General features: G+C 34.4%; 1 protein-coding gene across 5 annotated transcripts in view; it reads left to right on the top strand.

Annotated features, from left to right (window-relative positions):
• EDEM3 (ER degradation enhancing alpha-mannosidase like protein 3) overlaps positions 1-21,338 on the top strand; it is a 68,699-nt gene continuing 47,361 nt past the window's right edge. For 2 of the 5 annotated variants that reach the window (XM_017655578.3, XM_073216891.1), the window contains exons 1-4: positions 4-381; positions 4,700-4,745; positions 17,784-17,884; positions 18,878-18,917. In XM_017655578.3, the coding sequence (XP_017511067.1) occupies positions 221-381; positions 4,700-4,745; positions 17,784-17,884; positions 18,878-18,917 (348 nt within the window). In that variant the 5' untranslated portion in view covers positions 4-220. Of the gene's footprint in view, positions 382-4,699; positions 4,746-17,758; positions 17,885-18,877; positions 18,918-21,338 lie in introns of all 5 variants that reach the window. The other 3 variants (XM_073216894.1, XM_073216892.1, XM_073216893.1) reach the window with 3 other exon arrangements.

Genomic DNA, 21,338 nt, shown 5'->3' with positions numbered 1-21,338 from the left:
AAACGGGGGGAGACGCCCGGCTGCCGAGGGCTGAGGGCGGTGGCAGCGCTGGCGCTGGGGACCGGCTCGGTGGCTTCAGGAAACAGTTCGGCGACGGCGGCCACTCGCGTTAGTTCGCATCCCGTCCTCGGCACGGCTCGCAGCCCGCTTGCCTCCGCCGTCCGGCTATGTGTCCCACTGGCCGGGCGTAGCAGCTGCGCGTGCGCGGAACCGTGGGGCCATGAGCGAAGCCGGCGGCTGCCGGGGCTGTGCGTCCCCGGTCCCCCAGCGAGCGCCATGGAGCCTGGTTGCGGCCACGGCCGCGCTCTGCCTGGTGTCAGCCACGTCCGTGTGGACGGCGGGGGCCGCGCCCATGAGTCGGGAAGAGAAACAGAAGCTTGGGTAAGGGTGCTTGGCAGCCGGGATGGCTTCCTCGTGAGGCGGACCTCCGGCGTGGTGCCTGTCATTGCGACCTGGGCGCGCAGGGGCCTCTCCTGTCAGGATTGGGACGGCTGTTGCCTCGCGAGGACCCTGGAGGGGTGAACAGGGTCCGGGAGGGTGGGGGCCGCCGCCCGCGATGCGACCTCGGGGGCTGTCGGGGTGCCGCGCAGGACGTGTGTGACATGTGCAAGCTCCTTCCTTGAGGCCAGCCGCGGTGTGTCAGCTCGGCTCCCATGTCAGTGGCCCGTGAAGGGGGCTGCCGTCCGCATCGCTGGGTGCGAGGGTCCTGCGGTTGTCTTTCGTTGGTGATACAGGTTTCTCGCACGAGTAAGCTCCCAGCTGGGAAAATGTTGCTGATCTCACAGTAGTTAAGGAAATAGTGTTTACACCTGTTACGGAAAAGGGGGCGTTCATTGGAACTTGAACTTTACACGTTTTACCATTTCCTTGCAGTGTTTTCTTGCATTGCTTTTCATAATAGTGCAAGAAAAGCCCCAATTAAGTATGTACCAATTCACTTTGCTAAGAGTACTTTTATCAGTGTCGAAAGTGTCATAAAATTAGTTATATTCACAGCATTTAATTCAGAGTCAATATTTCTAATATATGCTAGGTCCCCCAAAAGAATAGGAAAAAAGCCAAGAACCAATAGAAATGGGCAATGGGCAAGAAGAGTTAATTCACCAAAGAGTAAATGCAAATGGCCAATAAACATGAAAAGTTGACCTCATAAGTGTGAGATTCAGATTAAAACAATGAACTAGTTGGCTTTTGTCATCAGATTTATATTTATAAAACACATGGATAACGTGATGGATAGTTGAGGTGTGAGAATAAATTTAGTGTGAATGTAAATTACTGTAATTTACAGTATATCCTAAAATTTAAATAGGATATACTCTTTGATTCATTAATCCCGTCTCGGAATCCTACAGAAATAAAAGCACTATTAATGTCGAGGTAGGTATACAAGATGTGCCTTTTGAAAGAATGGAATTGTTACTTGGAGCATCTATATTGTGGAATAATATTCAGACATTGAGGAGGAAGTAGATCATTGGAAGACTATCCAGAATATATTCCCCAGACACAAAAAAATGCAAGTTGTAGAATAATATGTATAGTATTATCCATGTTTTTTTAAAGACAGAAAAGAAATTGTCTAAGCTCAAGATTATATGGAAAGATGATTACCTGGGATTAGGATGGAGCTGAGGTGGAACCATCAGGTTTATTTTATATACTCCCTTATTTAAATTTTTTGCAAAAGTGTTGTATTAGTTTTTTTGTATATCATTAAAAAGCTGATGGAAAAAAGATAAAGTATCATCTATCAAAACAAAATTACCAGTAAACTCTAGGAAGTATCTTAAGTTTTCTCTCTAGGGATTTAATGTATCAGTGATAACTCTTTTACTCTGTGCCAGGCATTTTACATATACTGTAATCCTCCCTATTTCTTACTGAGGTGGATGTTGATCTGCATTTTGTAAATGAGAAGACTGAGACTCAAGGATGACTTCTTCAAAGCCACAGAGCTAGTAAATGGTGAAGCCACTATTCAAACCCAGGTCTATATGACTTCAGAACCCATGTTCTCTCCACTATGCTGCACTTTCGTAAGACTTGGTTTCTGAGACTGTTAAATCTGTTAAGGATACCAAGTATCTAATTTGACCACTATTTCTCTTTCTCCCTTGCTATTTAAAAGTATTATTTGAAGAAAAGTCATTGTGTAACTCATTTTTGACCAAAATTAATTTTTATCTGGAAAAGTCCAACCAAATTGGCTTGTGATTTAAGCTCAACTTTTGAGATCACTTAGATGAAATTACAGTTTATTAGGCTTTAGATTACTTTGCTGTACAATAAAAGTAGAATAAGAGTCTAGACCTATAATCCACACACAGTTGCCTGACTGCTTTCCCCTCTGGGAATTTTTAGGAAAGTAAACCCGATTTGTGATGTTTACCCGCACAGATGTTTAAAAGCCCAAATAATGATTTGTGATAAACATAAAATGCCCCAAACAAACTAATAAGAAGACTGGAATTGTCACAAATAGTAAGCAAATGCTCACGTGATTGCAGTTTGTAGTTTATGGGATTATCTACCTGGTTATATGTAGTCTTATCCTCCCTAGAATATGTTGGGTTTTTTGTTTTAAATGTTAAAGCAGATGTTACTGTTATTTTTTAATTTAAAAAAATGAAGTATAAAACAATCCAGTTTCTGTAGCATGATATAGGCCTGTAACATTAGAAAAAACTTAACAAATTATCTTTAAAAAGTGACATAACTTTTGAACTGTGGATCTGAATTCCAATACATTTTATCCAGTTGTTAAAACCCAATAGAAACATTTTTCCTGTTCAATCTAATAATCATTCTACCACGCTCTATTTGAATATGACTTTGTTAGGACTTAGATGGTTGAAGTGAGAACGAGAGGCACTCAACTGGATATTAAATATCTCAGTTTTAGATCATATGCTGCAGAAATGTAAGGATTGGAAAATAATGTGTCCTCATATGCAATCATGTCCTATGCAATAATCTTTAAAACTGAATGCTTGCAAACATGGGTCAAAAGTTAAGCTTATGTTATCTGTAGTACACACATCTGTAGTATACTACAATTACCAGTTACATGAATTTCTACTTCTTGGCAATAATCTTGTACTAATTGCATTTCAGGGGAAGGGAAAAGAAGAATTTCAATATTACATTTCTTAATATCAATGCTTGAAAGAGAAATTTTCCCTCTTTTTTTATTAGCTAATTTGAGAGACCTTTTTCATCTGCAATATAATTAATGTCTAGGATTCCTTAAGATACCCGTACTTTCCTGAGATAACTTGATCCATATTCTATTCTACTTGTAAACCCTTAAAGAATTAATGTTTTAGCAAAGTGATAAGATCTTTTTTTTAATGTTTAAATGTTTTTAAATGATTATTATTCATAAAAAGTTGTTCAGACGTAATTTTTCTGTTCACAGGTTTAAGTGTACTTAATTACTTGATTTCGCTGGTCATTATAGGCCAGGATCTGGAAGTTAGTCCTTTTCTGTCTGCCAGCTTTATTATTGCCAGTATTTAATCATCCATGATTACAATTTTGTAAATGATAATTGCAATATAACATGAGATAAAATAAAAATGTATGCAGCCATTTTCTTTAACACTATCGTCAATTCTTGCCATAAGTGATTGTAACTTTGGGAACAATAGTAAGAGTTAATAAAAGATTATTAAACTATTTTTCCTTTGCTAATTATTGAGAGATTTGGCCTTGTCTTAAGTTTTTCCAATAGCCCCTATGCTTAACTGAAAGACTGATTGATTCCTTTGTCCTAACCTTAGTACATCTGGTGTGGGAATCAGAAATCTCCATTTTTTAAAAATTTCTTTAACTTTTTAATTGAAATACAGTTGATATGCAATATTATATTGGTTTCAGATGTACAGCGTAGTGATTCAACAATTACGTACATTACTAAATGCTCATCATGATAAGTGTGGTTTCCATCTGTCAACATACAGAGACATCTCCATTTTAAAAGTCATACTGGGGATTTTGAGAAACAGGGTTAACCAAAACACACAGATCTCTTTTTTGATTAGTTTTCCCATTTTAGAGAAACAGTTTATTTAACTTTTGACAGTTTTTTAAAGAGGCAGAGAGTACATCATAAAATCATAAATTCTTTTGAAAATGTGACAAACTTCTATTAGTAATTGTGTATTAAACTAGTCATTAGTGATTTTATTCAGTTTAAGGGGGAAGGCAGAGGGTCGACAGAGTATTAGTTCATATCAGTACATGCACATATCCACCCCTCTCTTTTGGTAGAATATGTAGTATAAACAATAAATAGTGGAAATAATCACACATTTCTTTTTGGGCTCTCCAGCAATATTCCCCCTTTCAAGACAGCTATTGTCAAATAATTTTGTTAAGAGGTAATTATTTTTCAGCATCAGGTTTCCTTCTGTCTGCATGGCATGCATCATTCATCCATTTTCTTAGAAAAAATTACAAGATGAATTTTACATAAATTGCTGGAAATATCGAAAGTTTGCCCCAGCTCTGTGTGATTCATGCAAGCTTGTCTCCTAACACTGGGGTGTGTTTACTGACTGTGTTAATGTCCCCTTCTAACTAAATGTTTCTTTTTTTTTTTATTGGTATATGTTTATGAAGGAGCATTAACTTTTTGATAGATAATAAATAGAATATACTAAATTTTTTTCCATTTCTGCTTTTTTAAAATTAGGATTCAAGTACTGGAAATGTTTGATCATGCTTATGGTAACTATATGGTAAGTAGAAAGCTTATCTTTACATACCATTTATGTGAGCTGATTATTATGTGAGCACAGTCAACTGGAAGTTTTGAAACCTGAGTTAATAACACATTTTTTTAAAAGGAAGTTTTTAAACAAAACAGTGCAAACAGAGTATTCCTGGTATTGGTTCTTAGGGAACCAATGTATTGAATAGTAAGAATGAATTGAATTAGATTATGAAACCTTATTTTTGAACATGGTATCAACATGTTCATTGAGTGCCTTATATAGCTAGGTATTGTAGATGAATAAGATGTTATCTCTGGCCTTAAAGGAAATTATTCTCAATTTAAAAAAACCTATTTACGGTATTACCCTCTATACTCTATAAAGAAAACCATTGCTTAAAAGAGATGAACTATCACCTAGTTTCTGTCCAAATTATGTCCTCATGGTGGGCTTTGATTTGCATATATTTTGCCTTCTAGTTATGCCTATCTGTATTGTTTTAGTGTTCACTTGAGATGAAAAAGCAGTTTCAGTTTTGCAAGATGAAAAGGTCAGAATGGTGAATATACTTGTTCCTGCTGAACTTACTTATAAAAATGGTAAATTTTCTGTTACGTGATACTTACCACAATAAAAAATTTTATCCCTCTATAGCATGAGAGGAGCTCTTTAGGGGGCAGGAGGTCAGGCCAGGGGTGATGGTGTCTTTTCCCCAAGCTGGAGCTGCAAGGGGCTGTAGCTGCCCTGCACCCACCTTTCCCTGCTGTGTCCCTCAGTAAAATGATCTTAAACTTCTTAACCTTTTTTTGATTTCTAAAAAGGTAAAATCACATTTTTGAGTTCAAAATAAAATGTTACATGTAAATTTTTATGATTTTGAAAAAGTTAAATTATTCTGAGAATTCCGATGACCTTGTTTACATTTTAAAATATGTCAGCAGATTTTCTTTTATGATTAAGGCCTATAAAATGTAGTTGGAAAAAGTTTGGCAGAGAACTAACTTTGATTCTGTTTAAAATTTTTTTTTAACGTATTCTGTGAATCCATTTTTCATTGCACAGTTGACCCTTGAACAGTGTGGTGGTTGGGGAACCAACCCCCCATGTAGTTGAAAATGTACACTTAACTTTTGATCCCCCAAAACTTAACTACTAATAGCCTTCCGTTGACTGGAAGCCTTACAGATGGCAGTTAATTAACACATATTTTGTATGTTATGCATATGTCATATTATACTGTTCTTTTAGAATAAAGTAAGCTAGAGAAAAGAATGTTTTTTCAAATTGTCACAAATCTAAAAAATTTTCCAGTATATTTATTGTAAAAAGTCCCTATATAAGTGGACTTGCACAAGTTCAAACCTGCGTTGTTCAATGGTCAACTGTATGTTACCTAGATATCTTTATATATTAACACTATCTTTATGAACATCTAAGTACGTATTCTTTATGCATTCTTATATTTTTTTAAATGTTTTATATTTGATAATCTTTGTTCCCTTTTATATTGTACTTTTTTTAAGAGTATGTATTGAATTCTTAATAAATGTTTTCAGAATATGATAGCAACAAAGTTTTGGGTATTTTTTAATCATTGAAAACACAGTTTTAAATATATTTTTCAAGACTGCAGCCATTCCCTTACACTTCTTTCAAAGTCATTTATCCCTGGGTAATTCAGTGTGGGCAAAGCATAGTTTAACAAACATAAGCTGATAGTTTTGGTGTTGCCAAATGGATCCCTGCTGTACCCTCAAATTTTAAGCCATTTCATAAATGCCTACTTTTGGTTCCACAGTTGAATAAATGATATATAGTTAGATTAGTTCAGTACCACTCACTGTGAATAGGGTCCTCTCTTCCTAAAGCACAGTATTTTTAATATCTTGTCCCTATTAGGTTAACAACACAAAGTTATATCAATACACTTTTTTCCTACTGTAGAATGCACTTAATAAATTTGTGACAGAGCAGGTATGGAAGGGCAGCCCTCAGAGGACCCCCTGGTCCAATTCCTATTTATTGGGCCCTAGCTGGGTAACTTCGTTATGCTTATGTACAAGATCTAAAGAAAAGGGATTTCATCTCCAAAGACTGGGAACTCCTAAAACTAACACCTCCTCCATTTCTCCAATGGATCCACACTCATCTGACAGTCTCTTGCAATATATACTTTCAAAATGTTCAATGTACAACTGTTTTACAGCGTAAGTGACTCTTGCAGTGTACCTGTGCCATGCTCAATTTGTGTGAGGTTAGTCTAAAATACATACTTCCTCTTTTCAGGTAGTCAACTAACATGAAGCAGTTCTAAAACATTAAAGAGAGAGTAAGTGTGCTGTATTTGTTATTTGCAGTCAGTTGAAAATTTTTTTAGTTCCTATACTCAGAAACACTATAAGCTTGCTGAATTAAAAGTATATGGGCTTTGGAGTTAGATGGGTTTGAATTCAAATCCTCTCAGCTATTTAATGACTTGGACCTTAAATGGATCATTTAACCTCTTTGAACAGTGTCTTCCTATGTAAAATGGGGATAATTGCAAAGTGTTGTTATAGACTGTAACGCTTTGGAGAATAGGGACCATTTTCCTTAATTTTTAATGAATTCATCTTTTATATATCCCATACCTAGCATCATGCCTCACACATAAATGCTTTTGCAATGTTTTTTTTGAATTGAATTGAATTCTTGTGAAAATATAATCAAGTAGTGTTAATTACTTGCATTTGATTATTGTGATTCATCTTTGCCTTTTAAAGTCACATAAATAATTTAATGAACTTCATTAAAAATGTAGGTTTATACTGAATTTGGGGATCTGTAACTGCTTTGTTGTAGCCAGTTGCCTACTGTGCTAAAATGTAAAATTCATGGCACGTGGTGGGCTTTTAATAAATGTTGGAGAGCTTTTCATGTCTCACTAGTTCTATTTGCTGTTGCTCTTCAGGCTAGTCTAAAACGAGAGCAATTCCTTTTAAATTTCTTGGTTCTCTGGAAAACGATGGTATTATCCAAACAAGGCAATATAATATGATTAAGAGCAGGGACTCTGGCAATGGAGCAGGATACCCTGAGGCAGTTTTGCCACCTGTCAGCTGGGTTACATTGGGAAAGTTACCTAATCTCCCTGAGCCTATGTCCTCATCTCTCTAAAATGGTTTGCCTGCCTCATAGCGTTGTAAGGATTAAACATGCTCATATAATTAAAGTGCTCAGAACTAGCGTCCAGCAAATAGGAAGCACTGTGTAACTGCTACAAACTGCTACTGCTGTCACCACTACTGTCGTTTTTCATTCTCTGCCTGAGATTCAAAGTGCCCTCTAAAATTCACCTAGGCATTAACGCAGAACTCGTTTCCCAGATTACAAGGGAAGTTCTTTAAAGCACACACATTCTTTCCTGTCTAGGCATGTGCCCTTTGAGCTTGTTTTTTTCCTTTCCTTCTTTTGATTTCCCAGGTTCTGTTAACGCTGTTTTTCAATAAGTGGGCCTTGCCAGTTTTAGGTAGATCACTACATCTCTGCCATCCCTGGTGGTTACTTTTTATGATTTTATCCATTATTGGCATAAATATTAACATTATAACAACTATGTTTAATGAATCTTTTGCCCAGAGTGCAGTTTATCTGCAGGGAGTTACACAGATGGTTTTCTCTTTTCTGCCAATAACGTGAAATTTGGTGTTTTGGCAGTTACTGTGTAATCTTATTTAACCCCATACTTTAGGGCTTCTATTAGCATGTTTTTAGTATTTGTGCAGATTAATTTATATGGCAAAATGACATGCATTTAGGACAGTAAATGAAAACCATTTTGGATGTGAGCTCTCTGATGTTTGTCTTCCAATGTCTTTCCTGGCTACAAACTGAAACTGTTATAAGCAAAACCTATACTTTGGTAGAGCCTTAAACATTACAAAAAAAACTTTAAAAGAACTGGTAGGCACAGTTTCCTTTCACTAGTAGAATCGTATGTCACAACCACCTTTGAGATAGATACATTGTGTGAGAGCACAGTTCAAAGAAAAGTAGATTATTCTATCATTCAAACCAAAGGAATTGTTAAAAAATGTAACCACTGTGGATTTCTAGATTTATATAAGCTTTCTTAGAATTACTTGTTTTCCCTAATATTTCTTTCTTTAAACATTTTTTATTGTGGCTAAATATACATAACATAAAATTTACCAAATTTCACCATTTTTAAGCATACAGTTCTGTGGCATATACATTGTTGTTCAACCATCACATCTCCAGAACTTTTTCATATTTCCCATTTGAAACTCAGTTTGTCTATCAAATTCAGAAGTGGTACTAATGGCTAGGAGAAGGGAAGATAGAAATTTATATACATCTTTTTTGTATGTAGATGGTTCTGTGGCTACCTTTGGTTACTGATTATTCCTTGGCCTGTTTTTAGAACATCCTAAAATTTTGCCAGAATGGCATAAGAAATTCTGTAATATCATCTCATAAAGTTTTATCACACTCTTTTACTCTACATAGGGTTTTAACTCAGTAGGACCAGGTATCTTTGCTTAATCAGGTATAATTTCTAGAAAAAATTTCCAATTTTAAGTGCACGAATTTTGCAATTGTATACCTTTGTTTAACTACCAGCACAATCATGATACAGAACATTTCCATCACCCCAAAAAGCTTCCTTATGCTCCTTTGCAATTAGTTCCTTTTCCCTACCTCTGACTTATAGCCACTGTTGTGGTGCTTTTGTCACAATAGTTTTTCCTTTTCTAAGATTTCATATAAATGCCATCATACAATATGTAGTCTTCTGATTTGGGTTCATTCATTTAGCATGATGTTTTTGAGATTTATCCATGTTGGATATATTATAGTTCCTATTTATTGCTCAGTAGTATTCAATTGATTTGATTGAATACAGTTTATTTATTCACTGGTTGATAAATACTTGGCTTGTTTCTGGTCTTTGGCATTGTTTAAATAAGTGCTATAAACCTGTGAATGCAAGTTTTTATGTGGACATACATTTTGTGTATTTCCCACCTGGGAATAGGATTTCTGAGTCATATGGGAAGGGTAAGTTTAACTTTATAAGAAACTGCCAAACTTTTCTAAAGTGGCTATAACTTTTTGCATTACCCATCTGCAATGTATAAGAGTTTCACATAAGAGTTAGTGCACATCTCCAACACCTAATATTTTCAGTCTTTTTAACTTCAGCCATTCTAGTGAGTGTGTAGTGGTATCTTGGGATTTTAATTTGATCTATCCTGATGACTGTGTGCTTAGTTTATCTTTTTTGGTGACTCATCTGTTCAGCCCTCTTGCCCATTTTGGTCATTTGTCCTGTTACTAAATTGTATGAATTAAACATTCTGCATATCAGTCATTTATCACATATGTTTTGTAGATATTTTCTCCTAGTCCGTGCTTTGTCTTTTAATTTTCTTTACAATGTGTTTTAAATAGTGATCAAGTTCAATTTATCCTTTTTTCTTTTATGATTCATGTCACTCATATCTTACCTAAAAAAATTTGCCTAGCTCAGGGTCACAAAGATATTCTTGTTTTCTTCTAGGTATTTTGTAATTTTGGCTTGTTCATTTAAGTGTATCACCTGTTTTGAGTTAGTGTTTGCACGAGATAAAGGTTGATTTATATTTCTTTCCTATGTGAATATTATTATTCTGGCACTACTGTTGAAAAGAATATCTTTTCCCCACTGAATTATTTTGACACCTGTGTAAAATCAGTTAATCACATTGCATGGGTTTGTTTCTAGACTGTTTTTTTTCTAGTAATCTAAATATCCATGTACCAATATCACACTGTCTTGATTTAGTATTAAGTCCTGAAATTAGGCAGTGTAAGACTTTAAGCTGTGTTCATCTTCAAAATTGTTTTGGAAATTCTAGATTCTTTGTATTTCTATGTAAATTTTAGAATTGTTTTGGAAATTCTAGATTCTTTGTATTTCTATGTAAATTTTAGAATCATACTGTCACATATTGTATTGGAGAATCATTTCTACAAAAAAGCCTGTTGAGATTGTGTTGAATCTGAAGATTAGGTTGGGGAGATTGACTTCTTAACAATATTAAGTCTTCATAAACATGGTATTTCTGCCCATTTATTTAGATCATATTTAATGTCAGCAGTGTTTTACAGTTTTCAGTGTATAGGCCTTTACATCTTTTGTTAAATCCATTCGTAAATAATTCATGCTTTTGATGGTATTATAAGTGGTAGTTTTTCTAATTTTAATTTCCAATTGTCAACTGATGTTATATAGAAATATAATAACTTTTTGTCTGTTAACCTAACATCTTACAACCTACTAAACTTATTATTTCTAGTAAATTCTTTGGGCAGGTTCTTTAGAATTTTCCACATGGTCGATCATGTCATCTGCAAACAAAGAGGACTTCTCTTCCCTTTCCAATCTACCTGCCTTTTATTTCTTCTTATTGCTATGTATAGGACTTCTGAAAAGAAATTGAAGAGAAGTGCTGAGGTCCTTGCCTTGCTCCTAATCTTAGGGAGAAAGCAGCTAGCCTTTCACTGTTAACTGTGGTGTTTGCTGTTAGTTTTTCACAGATGCTCTATATTAGGTTGAGTAAGTTCCTTCCTATTTCTAGTTTACTGAGACTTCATTGTTACAGGGTAATAAATTTTGTCAAGTGCATTTTCTGCATCTATTGATATAGTCTTCCTTAAAAAAAGATCTGTTAGTAGCAGGGCTTTGTTTCATTATGACATTATTTATTAATGTTTGTAACCTAAGTTTATCTTATTATTGATCAAAACCAAATTAAAATATATTGAAGAATTTGGAAACTTTTCCTTATTTAATTTCTACTCTGTAGTGAGTAACTGAAAATCTTATGAGACCACTGCAGTTGTGTTACTGTTTTTCCTCAGAGCTGAAAAACATTCCATAAAGTGTGCTACCAAAAAGGACAATGAATGTTCAGTGTAGAAAGTGAGTCTAATAGTTTAGATAAATGGAATCCTAACAGCAGAAAGATGAATTGATAAGTGAATATAGCGAACAAAGGGAAAAGGAAAATTTGACTTGGGGTGAGAAAGAACTAATAAACTATGCAAGTTAAGCCAGTAATTAGCATATGTTATTAGTGTATGATACACAGTTTACTAAATATCATTTGGTTTTTAGTTTAGGAAGGAAATCTGCCTCAAGGAGGGAGGTGTTTACCAATAAGGATCTGGAATAGAACATTTAAAAATGTATATAACTTTATTAGAAATTAAATATATTTGGTATTTTCAACAGCTCACTTTTATAAGTGATGCTTTTGTTTTATTATTTTTAGTAGGATAAGTCTTTTCCCTTTGCCTTGTTTTTGAAATTGGTTTTACTAAATAGTTTTGGATGCTGCTTTAACTTAAGTGTTTTAGAGCACTAGTAATTTTAGAATCTGATGTGAAGAGTCCACTGTGTTTTGTTTTATTTCAAGTTTTTTCTCTTGCTTTTAGCTAGGCCCATGTTCTATTTAATTTATATAGGATTCGTTTATCACCTGAGTTTTACTTCTGACTGATAATTATTAAGAGTTTTTTGGGGCTCTGAGTCATAGCAATATGAATTATTTATCACTGGTTGTGGCAATACATTGCAAAGAGAAAATATTACTGTAGTTCAGATAGTCAGGATACTTGAAGCATAAAATGACTGTTTATTTGCCACGTATGCATGGCCTGGGACTTGTGCAGAACAACTGTAGTTTACTTTGTGGTTAGCCCAGAGAAAAGGCTGTGGTTTTGTTTTTATCCTTAATCTTGAAACGGGAACATAAAGTATTTTTACACCTGGTTCAAAACTCCCTGATTTGATTATTCTGGTTTGCAATTGCTATTATTATTTTTCTTATCTAGATAAGCTTAGGGTTGGAGTTTCATATTTAATTTCAGACAAAGGTGTTTGTGTATGTGTGTGTATTTTACAAAACCCTAAATATAGTATGAAGCTTCCTTAGTGGTTTAAATAGTAAGGAACTCTTCACCATCAAATTAACATTTGAATGATCTCTTACAAAATGTCTTTCAAAATACCTCTTTCAGCAAGTTTTGAAAAAAAATCACACTTTTCTTGAGTTACTCCTAAATGTTCATATGTTTTAAATATGAAACTATGAAGCAATAAAAGTAATGTACATTCTGGAATTGGAATTAACACTGAAAAAGTCAGAACTTGACATGTAAATGTTACTAGGAGTTTAAACTAAAAATTATTTATAATATAAGTACTAGAAAGTATTGAATTCTGAATTTAGCAGCTGCATGTGGATTCTAATTATATCAAAACATTTGTTGCCTGGAGTCCTTTCCTCAGGAAATGAGTGAATCATTATAGAGCCCTGAACTTTTAAAAATACCTAACAGTTGCAATATTCATCGCTTTTTGTATTCTTTAGCCAACTTTAATTTTAATTTTTTTTTGATCTTTCCCTTTTTGTTGACTATGCGTTCAGTGTTCCTGGCCTCTGTTTTTCTGCTGCTAATGTGCTGTGAGTTTGGAGTCTAGATAACTGGGTTTAGTGAGAGGTGGTAGGATGGAGTTACGTGTGGAATTGGGAAGTGTTTTGCCGAACTTCAAGAATTAAGAATCATACAAGTATAGGAAGAGCAAGTCATATTTAAAGTATGGAATTCCAGATTAGACTTAGAAACTTTGTCTTAGCAATACTTAATGAAGGCAAGAAGAGTGGAACCATATTTTCAGATTTCTGAAGAAAAGAAAATACGTTTGGAGCATTGTATAACCATTCAGATTGTTTTTCAAATGTAAGGCAAGACACAGACTAACCCAAGAATACCAGAGAAGTAACAATACTGATGATACTCTTAAAAAAAAAACAAAAAATTACTTGAAGACTTTGACTTTGTCCAGGCAACCAAGAGATAAATCAAAATAAAAACTCAAGAATGGAAAAGCTTTAGAAAAATTGTGTGCACTGACTTCACCTAAGTAGATTCTAACACCAGCAACTACGATAATTAATGGTTCCAGGCCAGAATACAAATGCCATGAATGTTTTAAAATCTTTGTCAAAACAGTAAATATTATGCTTCTGATAGTTGTAAATGGACAGATAAATTTTTTAAAATAGCAAAGATACTTAGTATATTATAATTCAAAATATTAGAGATTTTTGAAAATTACAGTGTTCTTTCTCTGCAAAATCTCATTAATAGAAATGTGAACAGTGCTTGCTTTGCTTGCTTTTATCTCATTGTATAAGTTAAGAGATGAGCATGTACCTTTTCTATACTTTGGTGAGTTGTTCCACTCCTTTCAAAGTTTGCATCAGCTTGAAATATTTTATCCTTTGCACTCTGTGTATAGTAGTTTCTGAGAATTCCTTTAATGGGAAGTTTTGTGCAGGCATCATTTCCTCTGGGACATCTTCATCCTTTATGTGACAGCCACTTTCTGTATCTGTGTAGATAATTTGATATTCACTAAGTTCTTCTGGCTGCATATCTGGAGTCTCTCAAGTGGCACCAGTCTCAGTATTCCATTATCCGCTATTTCTTCTATAGCTTCATTTATGTTCAATTCAAATTTCACTTTCAGAAGTGGTGATCACTTTTGTTTTTGCTGAACTTTCATCCTTGTTGACTAATTTCCTCTTTTGATTATTCATTTTTATAAAATGTCAAACTGTCTTGTAGGATTATCACTGAGTGACAAGGAGGCAACACAACCAAATGCTTGCTGTCTGTGTGTGAGCTAAGAAATAGACACACTGTGACCAATAACTGACAGACTTTGAAAGAAGTGATGTGACTGCTGATCATGATGAGCGTCTGTTTATGTAGTGATCTGAGGAATGAAGGACTAATACCAAAGTTTGTATTTTATGCAGTTACTTGCAGCTAATATACAATGGTAACTGAAATTTGAACCATGTCACTGGTTTTTTTTTAATGAAACTGTGGAAACAGAGCTATGCAAAGTGAAGACTGCCTATAATAACATAATTAACCAAAAACCCCCTTAGTTAAATGGGCCAAAATATGAGTATATTTATCCTGTTATTATTGGCAGGGAAATGAGTATATTAATCCTGTTATTCTTGGCAGACAATATATATTGTCTAAAATTGAAATATGTAAACAGTGATTCTAACCTCTAAATGTTTCTCATAATCATATTTTACTAATTATAGAGGAGTCTTTTAGGGACTCTTCCCTTGTGAAGAAAATGTAAAGTTTGGTAGGTCTTCCTTGTTTTTCTCCCTTTCTATTAAGACCCATATCCAGTGAAAGACATGTTCTAGTCCATTTTCACTGAAACAACTACCCAACTTCACCTAGTCCTCTGGCTTGTGGCCATATATGTAGGGCCAACAGCATCAACTCTCATACCCTTGGGGTAGTAACATAATTCCCACTAAAGCCTGTCTTTATTCCTGGTGCCCATGCTGTGCAGTGCAGCTTCATTTTCTACAGTATGCTATTCACTTTTGGCACTTGAAAATTTCTTATTTTCAAGCTCAGCTATGTATTAAAAATAATTTTTTAAAAATTTATACAGCATTTCAGTGTTTTTGTAGTGAATAGGAGGGAATATCCTTTAATGTGCCTCATTATTATCTGAGCTAGAAATACTCTATCATTGTCATTCTTTAAAGAGAAAACTCCACTCATAACACTATCCCAAAGTATAAAACACCTATTAATAAATATTAAGAAAAATGTGAGACTTGTAGGAGGAAACTGAATTCATAAAAGAAAATCTGAATTAAAATAGTGATATATTCCTAGATGGGGAGGCTCAATTGGTAAAGATAATAATTCTTCCCAAATTAGGCTCTTCCAATTAAAATTTCAGTGGAATTTTAAGGAAATGCTAAAGTTATCCAAAAGAGTAAATTAGAGAAAGAAGTTAAGAAAATTTGAAGAAAAATAATGGGGGAGAGTGAATTGCTCTGCCAAGAAGCAAAGCATGTTGCAAAGATAGGATAATTAATGATTTTGGAGCAGGAAACAGGTCTGTAGAACAAATGGACTTGTAGGGTGGTAGAAGTAGGAAATAGGTCTGTGGAGCAGATAGGTCTGTAGAACAAAATAGAGGCTACAGAAATGTGTGTGTGGGTGTAGAGAATATGGAACTATACCTGCTTTGAATAAAGCTGTGTTTCAAGCAGGGAAAAGATGGAGTTTAAAAAACGTTTTTTAGAAAATTGGCTATTTAGGGGAATAAACACAGTTACATCCTTATCTCACACCATAAACAAAATTAGATTCCAGATAGAATATCTAGACATAAAAAGATAAAATTATAAGAGTACTGTTTTCAGATGCTCGAAATAATCTAATTAACCATGGCTGAAATTTAGAGACCACAGACTGATAGTTTTAACTATGTAGTTAAAGCTTGAAGTTAAAAAGCACTATAAACGAAGTTGAAAACCAAACAAAAGACAGAAAAGTATTTATTGTATATAACAAACAACTTATAGGGGATCTCTTGGCCAGTAAGACAACCAATAGAAAATGGACAAAAGGTATGAACAGACATTGCAAAAAAGAAATAGCAGTAGCTAATACAAAAAGAGGTTTAGCCACATTAATAGTGAAACTTGAGATACCATTTTTTATCCAAAAGATTAGCAAAATGTACATCATTGATTATGTCCTATTTAGAGTATTATAAGAGTATAAATTGGTATGTTCAGTTTGATAGTAGCTATCAAAAATTAAATATCCAAATTTTGACCCATTGGATCTGGTTTCTAGGGTTGTAGTCTATAGACATAGAAGCACATGTATGAAAGTTACATGCATATAGGTGTTTCCCCATAGCTTTGCTTATACAGTGAAAAATTGAGTTCAACCTACATGTTCATCAGTAGAGGAATGAATACATTTTAGCATATCCATCCTTCGGGATACTGTGAGGACCAAGTACTATGAAGGGTTTAGGCTCTGAAGTTAGTTTGCCAGGTTTGGATTCTAGATCCATCATTTACTGGCTGCATGACATAGGCTTGCTTAGTGTCTCTGGGCCTCAGTTTTCTCATCTATAAAATGGAGATACAGGCCTGCCTCGTTTCACTGTGCTTCATGTTACTGTACTTCACAGATACTGCGGTTTTCACAAATTGAAGGCTTGTGGCAACCCTGCAATAAGTCTGTTGGTGCCATTTTTCCAGAAGCATTTGCTCACTTGATGCCTCTGTGCTGCATTTTGGTAATTCTTGCAATGTGTTAAACTTTTTCATTATTCCTATATTATGGTGATCTGCGATCAGTGATTAAGACTCACTGAAAGCTCAAATGACAGCATTTTTTTTGCAAAAAGGTATGTTTTAATTAAGACACATACATTGTGTTTTTAGACAATGCTATTGTACCCTTAATGGGCTACAGTATAGTATGAACAAAACTTTACATACTGGGGAAAAAAAGATTCATTTGACTTGCCTTATTGTAATATTCAACTTATTGTACTAGTCTGAAACCAACCTGCAGTATCTCTGAGATATGCCTGTAATTGAGTCTGATTCAGAGGTTTGTGTTAACTAAATGAACTAAAGTGTACACAGCAGTGCTTAGAACATAAATACTTGATGAAATTATCTAATATTATCACTTCTTAAAAAGAAAATACATCTGTCAAACTCTAGCATTGAAAAACCCCATGATTTAAGTAAACAAATTTTAGAGCAATGTGTGCATGTGACATGAGCACCTGCTTGTAAGTAAAATTTTTAAATGATGTATATGCATGTCATTTTAATGTATGTAGATAAGTCTGGAAGGATAGATGCCAGTCTTAAAATTAACAGCCACCTCTGGGGAGTAGATTGGGTGGAGAGGAAGCAGATTATCAAATTTTTTAAGAAATATTTTCTGGTATGGTTTTTTTCAGGCATGTATTACATTTATAACTAAAGTTTCTTTTATAGATTCCATGGACCATAAGGATAGTAGAAACTTCATCTAACCTTTATTTTACTTTTTTTAATAACTGGAAAGGTTGTGTTCTCTAAATGATATGTGCTTTCTCTTATTTTCCTTAGTGACTCACTAAGATCTTCCTTTCAGGAACATGCTTACCCCGCTGATGAACTCATGCCTTTAACCTGCAGAGGTCGCGTTAGAGGCCAGGAACCAAGTCGGGGAGATGTTGATGATGCCTTGGGAAAGTAAGTGTTCACCCAATGGATGGCATGGCATCTCAAGTCTCAGACTTGTTAGAGGCACTTTACAATTTTATTTCTGGAGCTTGGTTTAATTTCAAAGACTGCTTTAATTACAACATTAAGTTCCTTTAGTCCCTTCTTTTATCTCTTGTAAAAAATTAATCATTTTACCTTAGACCAGTGAAAAGTTGAGTTGTTAAGATTATGCAACTTTTAGAATGTAGATAAGTGATTGACACATTATAAGGTGTTGATGCTTGAATTTTTTTTTTTTAGCTGTGACAGTTGGTATATTTTAAAATTTCAAAGAATACTAGAGGATGCACATTTTGATTCTCAAAAGAAAGCACATGTTAAAACAAGTTTGAAGGTCTTTGCACTAAATCCATGCTGCTTTACACTAGAGTGGGATAGTCCAATAAAATAGCTCACACATGAGCAAATCAGAATTCTAGGAATTCTTTGTACTAGAGGAGGTAACACTGAATAACATGCCCCTATGTAACTGTCTACTGAATTCTTTAATCCGAGTAAGTTTAGAATTTAAATTTGGCATATGAAAAGTAAAACTTTCCTACCTTCTTAAAGCATGCCTACACTTATCACCAAAAGTAGGTATATGTGAACAGTAAACACAGCATTTCAACTTTGTGATCTTATAAGGCAGAAAAGAAGTTCTTAGTTACTTTTCTTACGGCCACTTTTTCATCCATGAAGGAGGATGCCTGAATATATATATATATATATTTGCTTTAAAAAGAGCTAAAGACTATTGCTGTTTATGAAAGATGTAGACATGCTGAACATAAATATAAATATAATAATAAGGCTTTTCAGGCTCCCTCACTACTTCTAGGTCACATTGTACAACAGATGCATGGAAATACTACTTGATAGAAACTCCAGTCAGTAGGACCCAAATATATCTATTTACATATTCATGTATAAAATACTGATAATTCTAATGTTCTTTGTCTTGTTATACTTGTTCCTTAGATTTTCCTTGACACTGATTGATTCCTTGGACACTCTTGTGGTAGGTTTGATTCTTCTTGAATTTACTTATTTTATATATTTTATAACATGCATACGCAAGTATTATGAATATATCATTATATGATAAGTAAAATAGAGGCCTTCAGAATTTAAGATGCTCTGATCTTTGCTTCTAAATCTTTCACATTATTGAGTTGAAAATGTCATGACAAACTATGTGATGTAATCATGGAGATACACAATTTATAGATATGTCAACTTATGCAATGGCACTTTAATTAGGAAAGTTGTTTGCTTTTGGACAAAGAGGTTAAATCTGTTGGAAGAGAGTAGTTCTAGAAAATACCATTGATATTCTTGTTCCAGAATGGCATGCCGCAATGATTATGAAATTTTTTAATTAGTATAATTTATGTTATATTCACTTAAAAAAATAATTTTTCCCAGCAGTGATTTTAGCAGCAAGTGATCATATCACTTCTTGATATTCCTTTTCAACCTCACAGGATGCAAGATCACTGTAATTAATTCTGGTTTAGGTCAGTTTGTGATGACAGAGGGGAAAGATTGAGTTACAGATGTCCAGAGATTCTCAACTACACCAGCATTTTAAGAGGATTGTCTGTGAAATTTAAAAAAATTTCCCCTCTCGCAAGTTTTTCAGACTTAATCATTCTGGAGTGAGGCTGGGCATTATTATTTATTCCTCAAAAGCTTCTCTTTGTTTATAAAATGCAGCCATGGTTGAGAAGACCTTTTTGTTGAGGAGACCATAGTTGTTCAGACCTTTTAGCTGAGTCAGGGTTTCAAAAGTTGTGACTTCATTTTTCAAAGATTAAAGGAAAGTGTGAGCTCCATTACAATGACTATGAGAATGAGAGAGAATATTGTATGCCATAGTTTTGATTGAGTGGTCCTAGGTTGGTTCTGCTATAGTAGGCCTTTCTCAATTATACAAGAAAAAGGTAAAGTGTCCTGGGAGCCACAGATTCCCATCTTGGGAGAAAAGTGTTATTATTTATTTGTAACTGTAGCTGATGAGGAACAGCAACTGTGGGTTTGGAAAGACTAGATGAACTTTCCCATTCTGTTATCTTAGCTCTCTCCTTCCATGTAGCAGGTTCCCCATCATCTCGCTATAAGCTCTTTGTTGATTTTCTTGAACATGGACCTCAGATATCATTTATGTTTTTAAAAATTTTGCTAGAAATGAAGGAGTAAAAGGTGATCATAGGCTTCATAACTGTCCTATAGAAATGTATTAGATTCTACTTGCACAGCCATTAATTATTGTAAAGTTTATATCATTCAAGTTACACGAATTATATACTTTGCCATTGATTCTCAACGTATGATCCCAGAAGGAGCAGCTTCAGTATCTATCACCTGGCAACTTGTTAGGAATAAAAATTCTGGAGTCTCATCCCAGACATACTAAATCAGAAAGTTTGGGAGTAAAGCCCAGCAGTTTATTTTTTTAACAAGTGACCAGATGATTCTGATGTATACTAAAGTTTGAGAATCACTGTACACTGATGCAGAACTGTTTAAGTTTTAATGTACTATAGGTCATCTCGGATGTTGTTAGTACGCAGATTCTGATTCTGAAGACAAGGTGGGCCCAGGAATCTGTGTTCCTAATAAGCTACCATGTGGTAGTGTACTGCTGCTGGTCCGCAGACGGCCTTTCCGTAACGTCTGGTGTAAACTGAGTTCTGGCTCCTTGTGGCAGGGAGTCACAAGGAGGGATCACACAATACTGTGCATGACCTTGGCCAAATTACTTAACTTCTCTGGGCTCCTGTTTTCATTTCAGAAGGGTCTTGACTAGATACTTAAGGTCCCTATTAACCATAAGATACTATTTCTAGTGATCTTTCATTCAGATTCAGGTTTGTAACCTCTGTTTGTTGAAGGTATCCTCAAGAAGAGTCAGGAAGAAAGATTGATAAGTCTTCTAAACATTAAAAAAATTATACTTCATAAACTCTTTAAATTTCGGTCTTTTCAAGTGGAAATAACCTAATCTATTACATATCATAATAATTTTGAAATGTACAAGTTCGTTTTGAATTTCTCTCTAAACATTAAAAAATATTTAAACAGAGGAGTTAAAAGAAGTGAAAGTAGTTTGAAAGCTTTTTCCTATATTTAAAAGGAATGCTATCTTGTACATTTTACCAATATAAATATTGATATTTCTAATTTACTTTGCCTCTCCTTTGGGATTATTTTTTCATTTGTGATTAATTTATATGAAAATATTAACAGAATATATTACTTGTGATAATACACACAATCCTACTGTTTTTATTGTGGCCTTACCACAATATATATTAGCTAGAATTTCTGTTGTTATATTTGATCTTTAAATTTAAACTCCTATTCCTAATCCTAGACATCTAATTTCTATTGATTGTGGTGAAGTCAAGCATAGAAACTTTAAATTTACCTTTAAATT

Source organism: Manis javanica, chromosome 11 (genome assembly GCF_040802235.1).
Source record: "Manis javanica isolate MJ-LG chromosome 11, MJ_LKY, whole genome shotgun sequence".
In the NCBI taxonomy this organism is placed as follows: Eukaryota; Metazoa; Chordata; class Mammalia; order Pholidota; family Manidae; genus Manis; species Manis javanica.
This window is presented reverse-complemented; position numbering and strand designations above follow the sequence as displayed.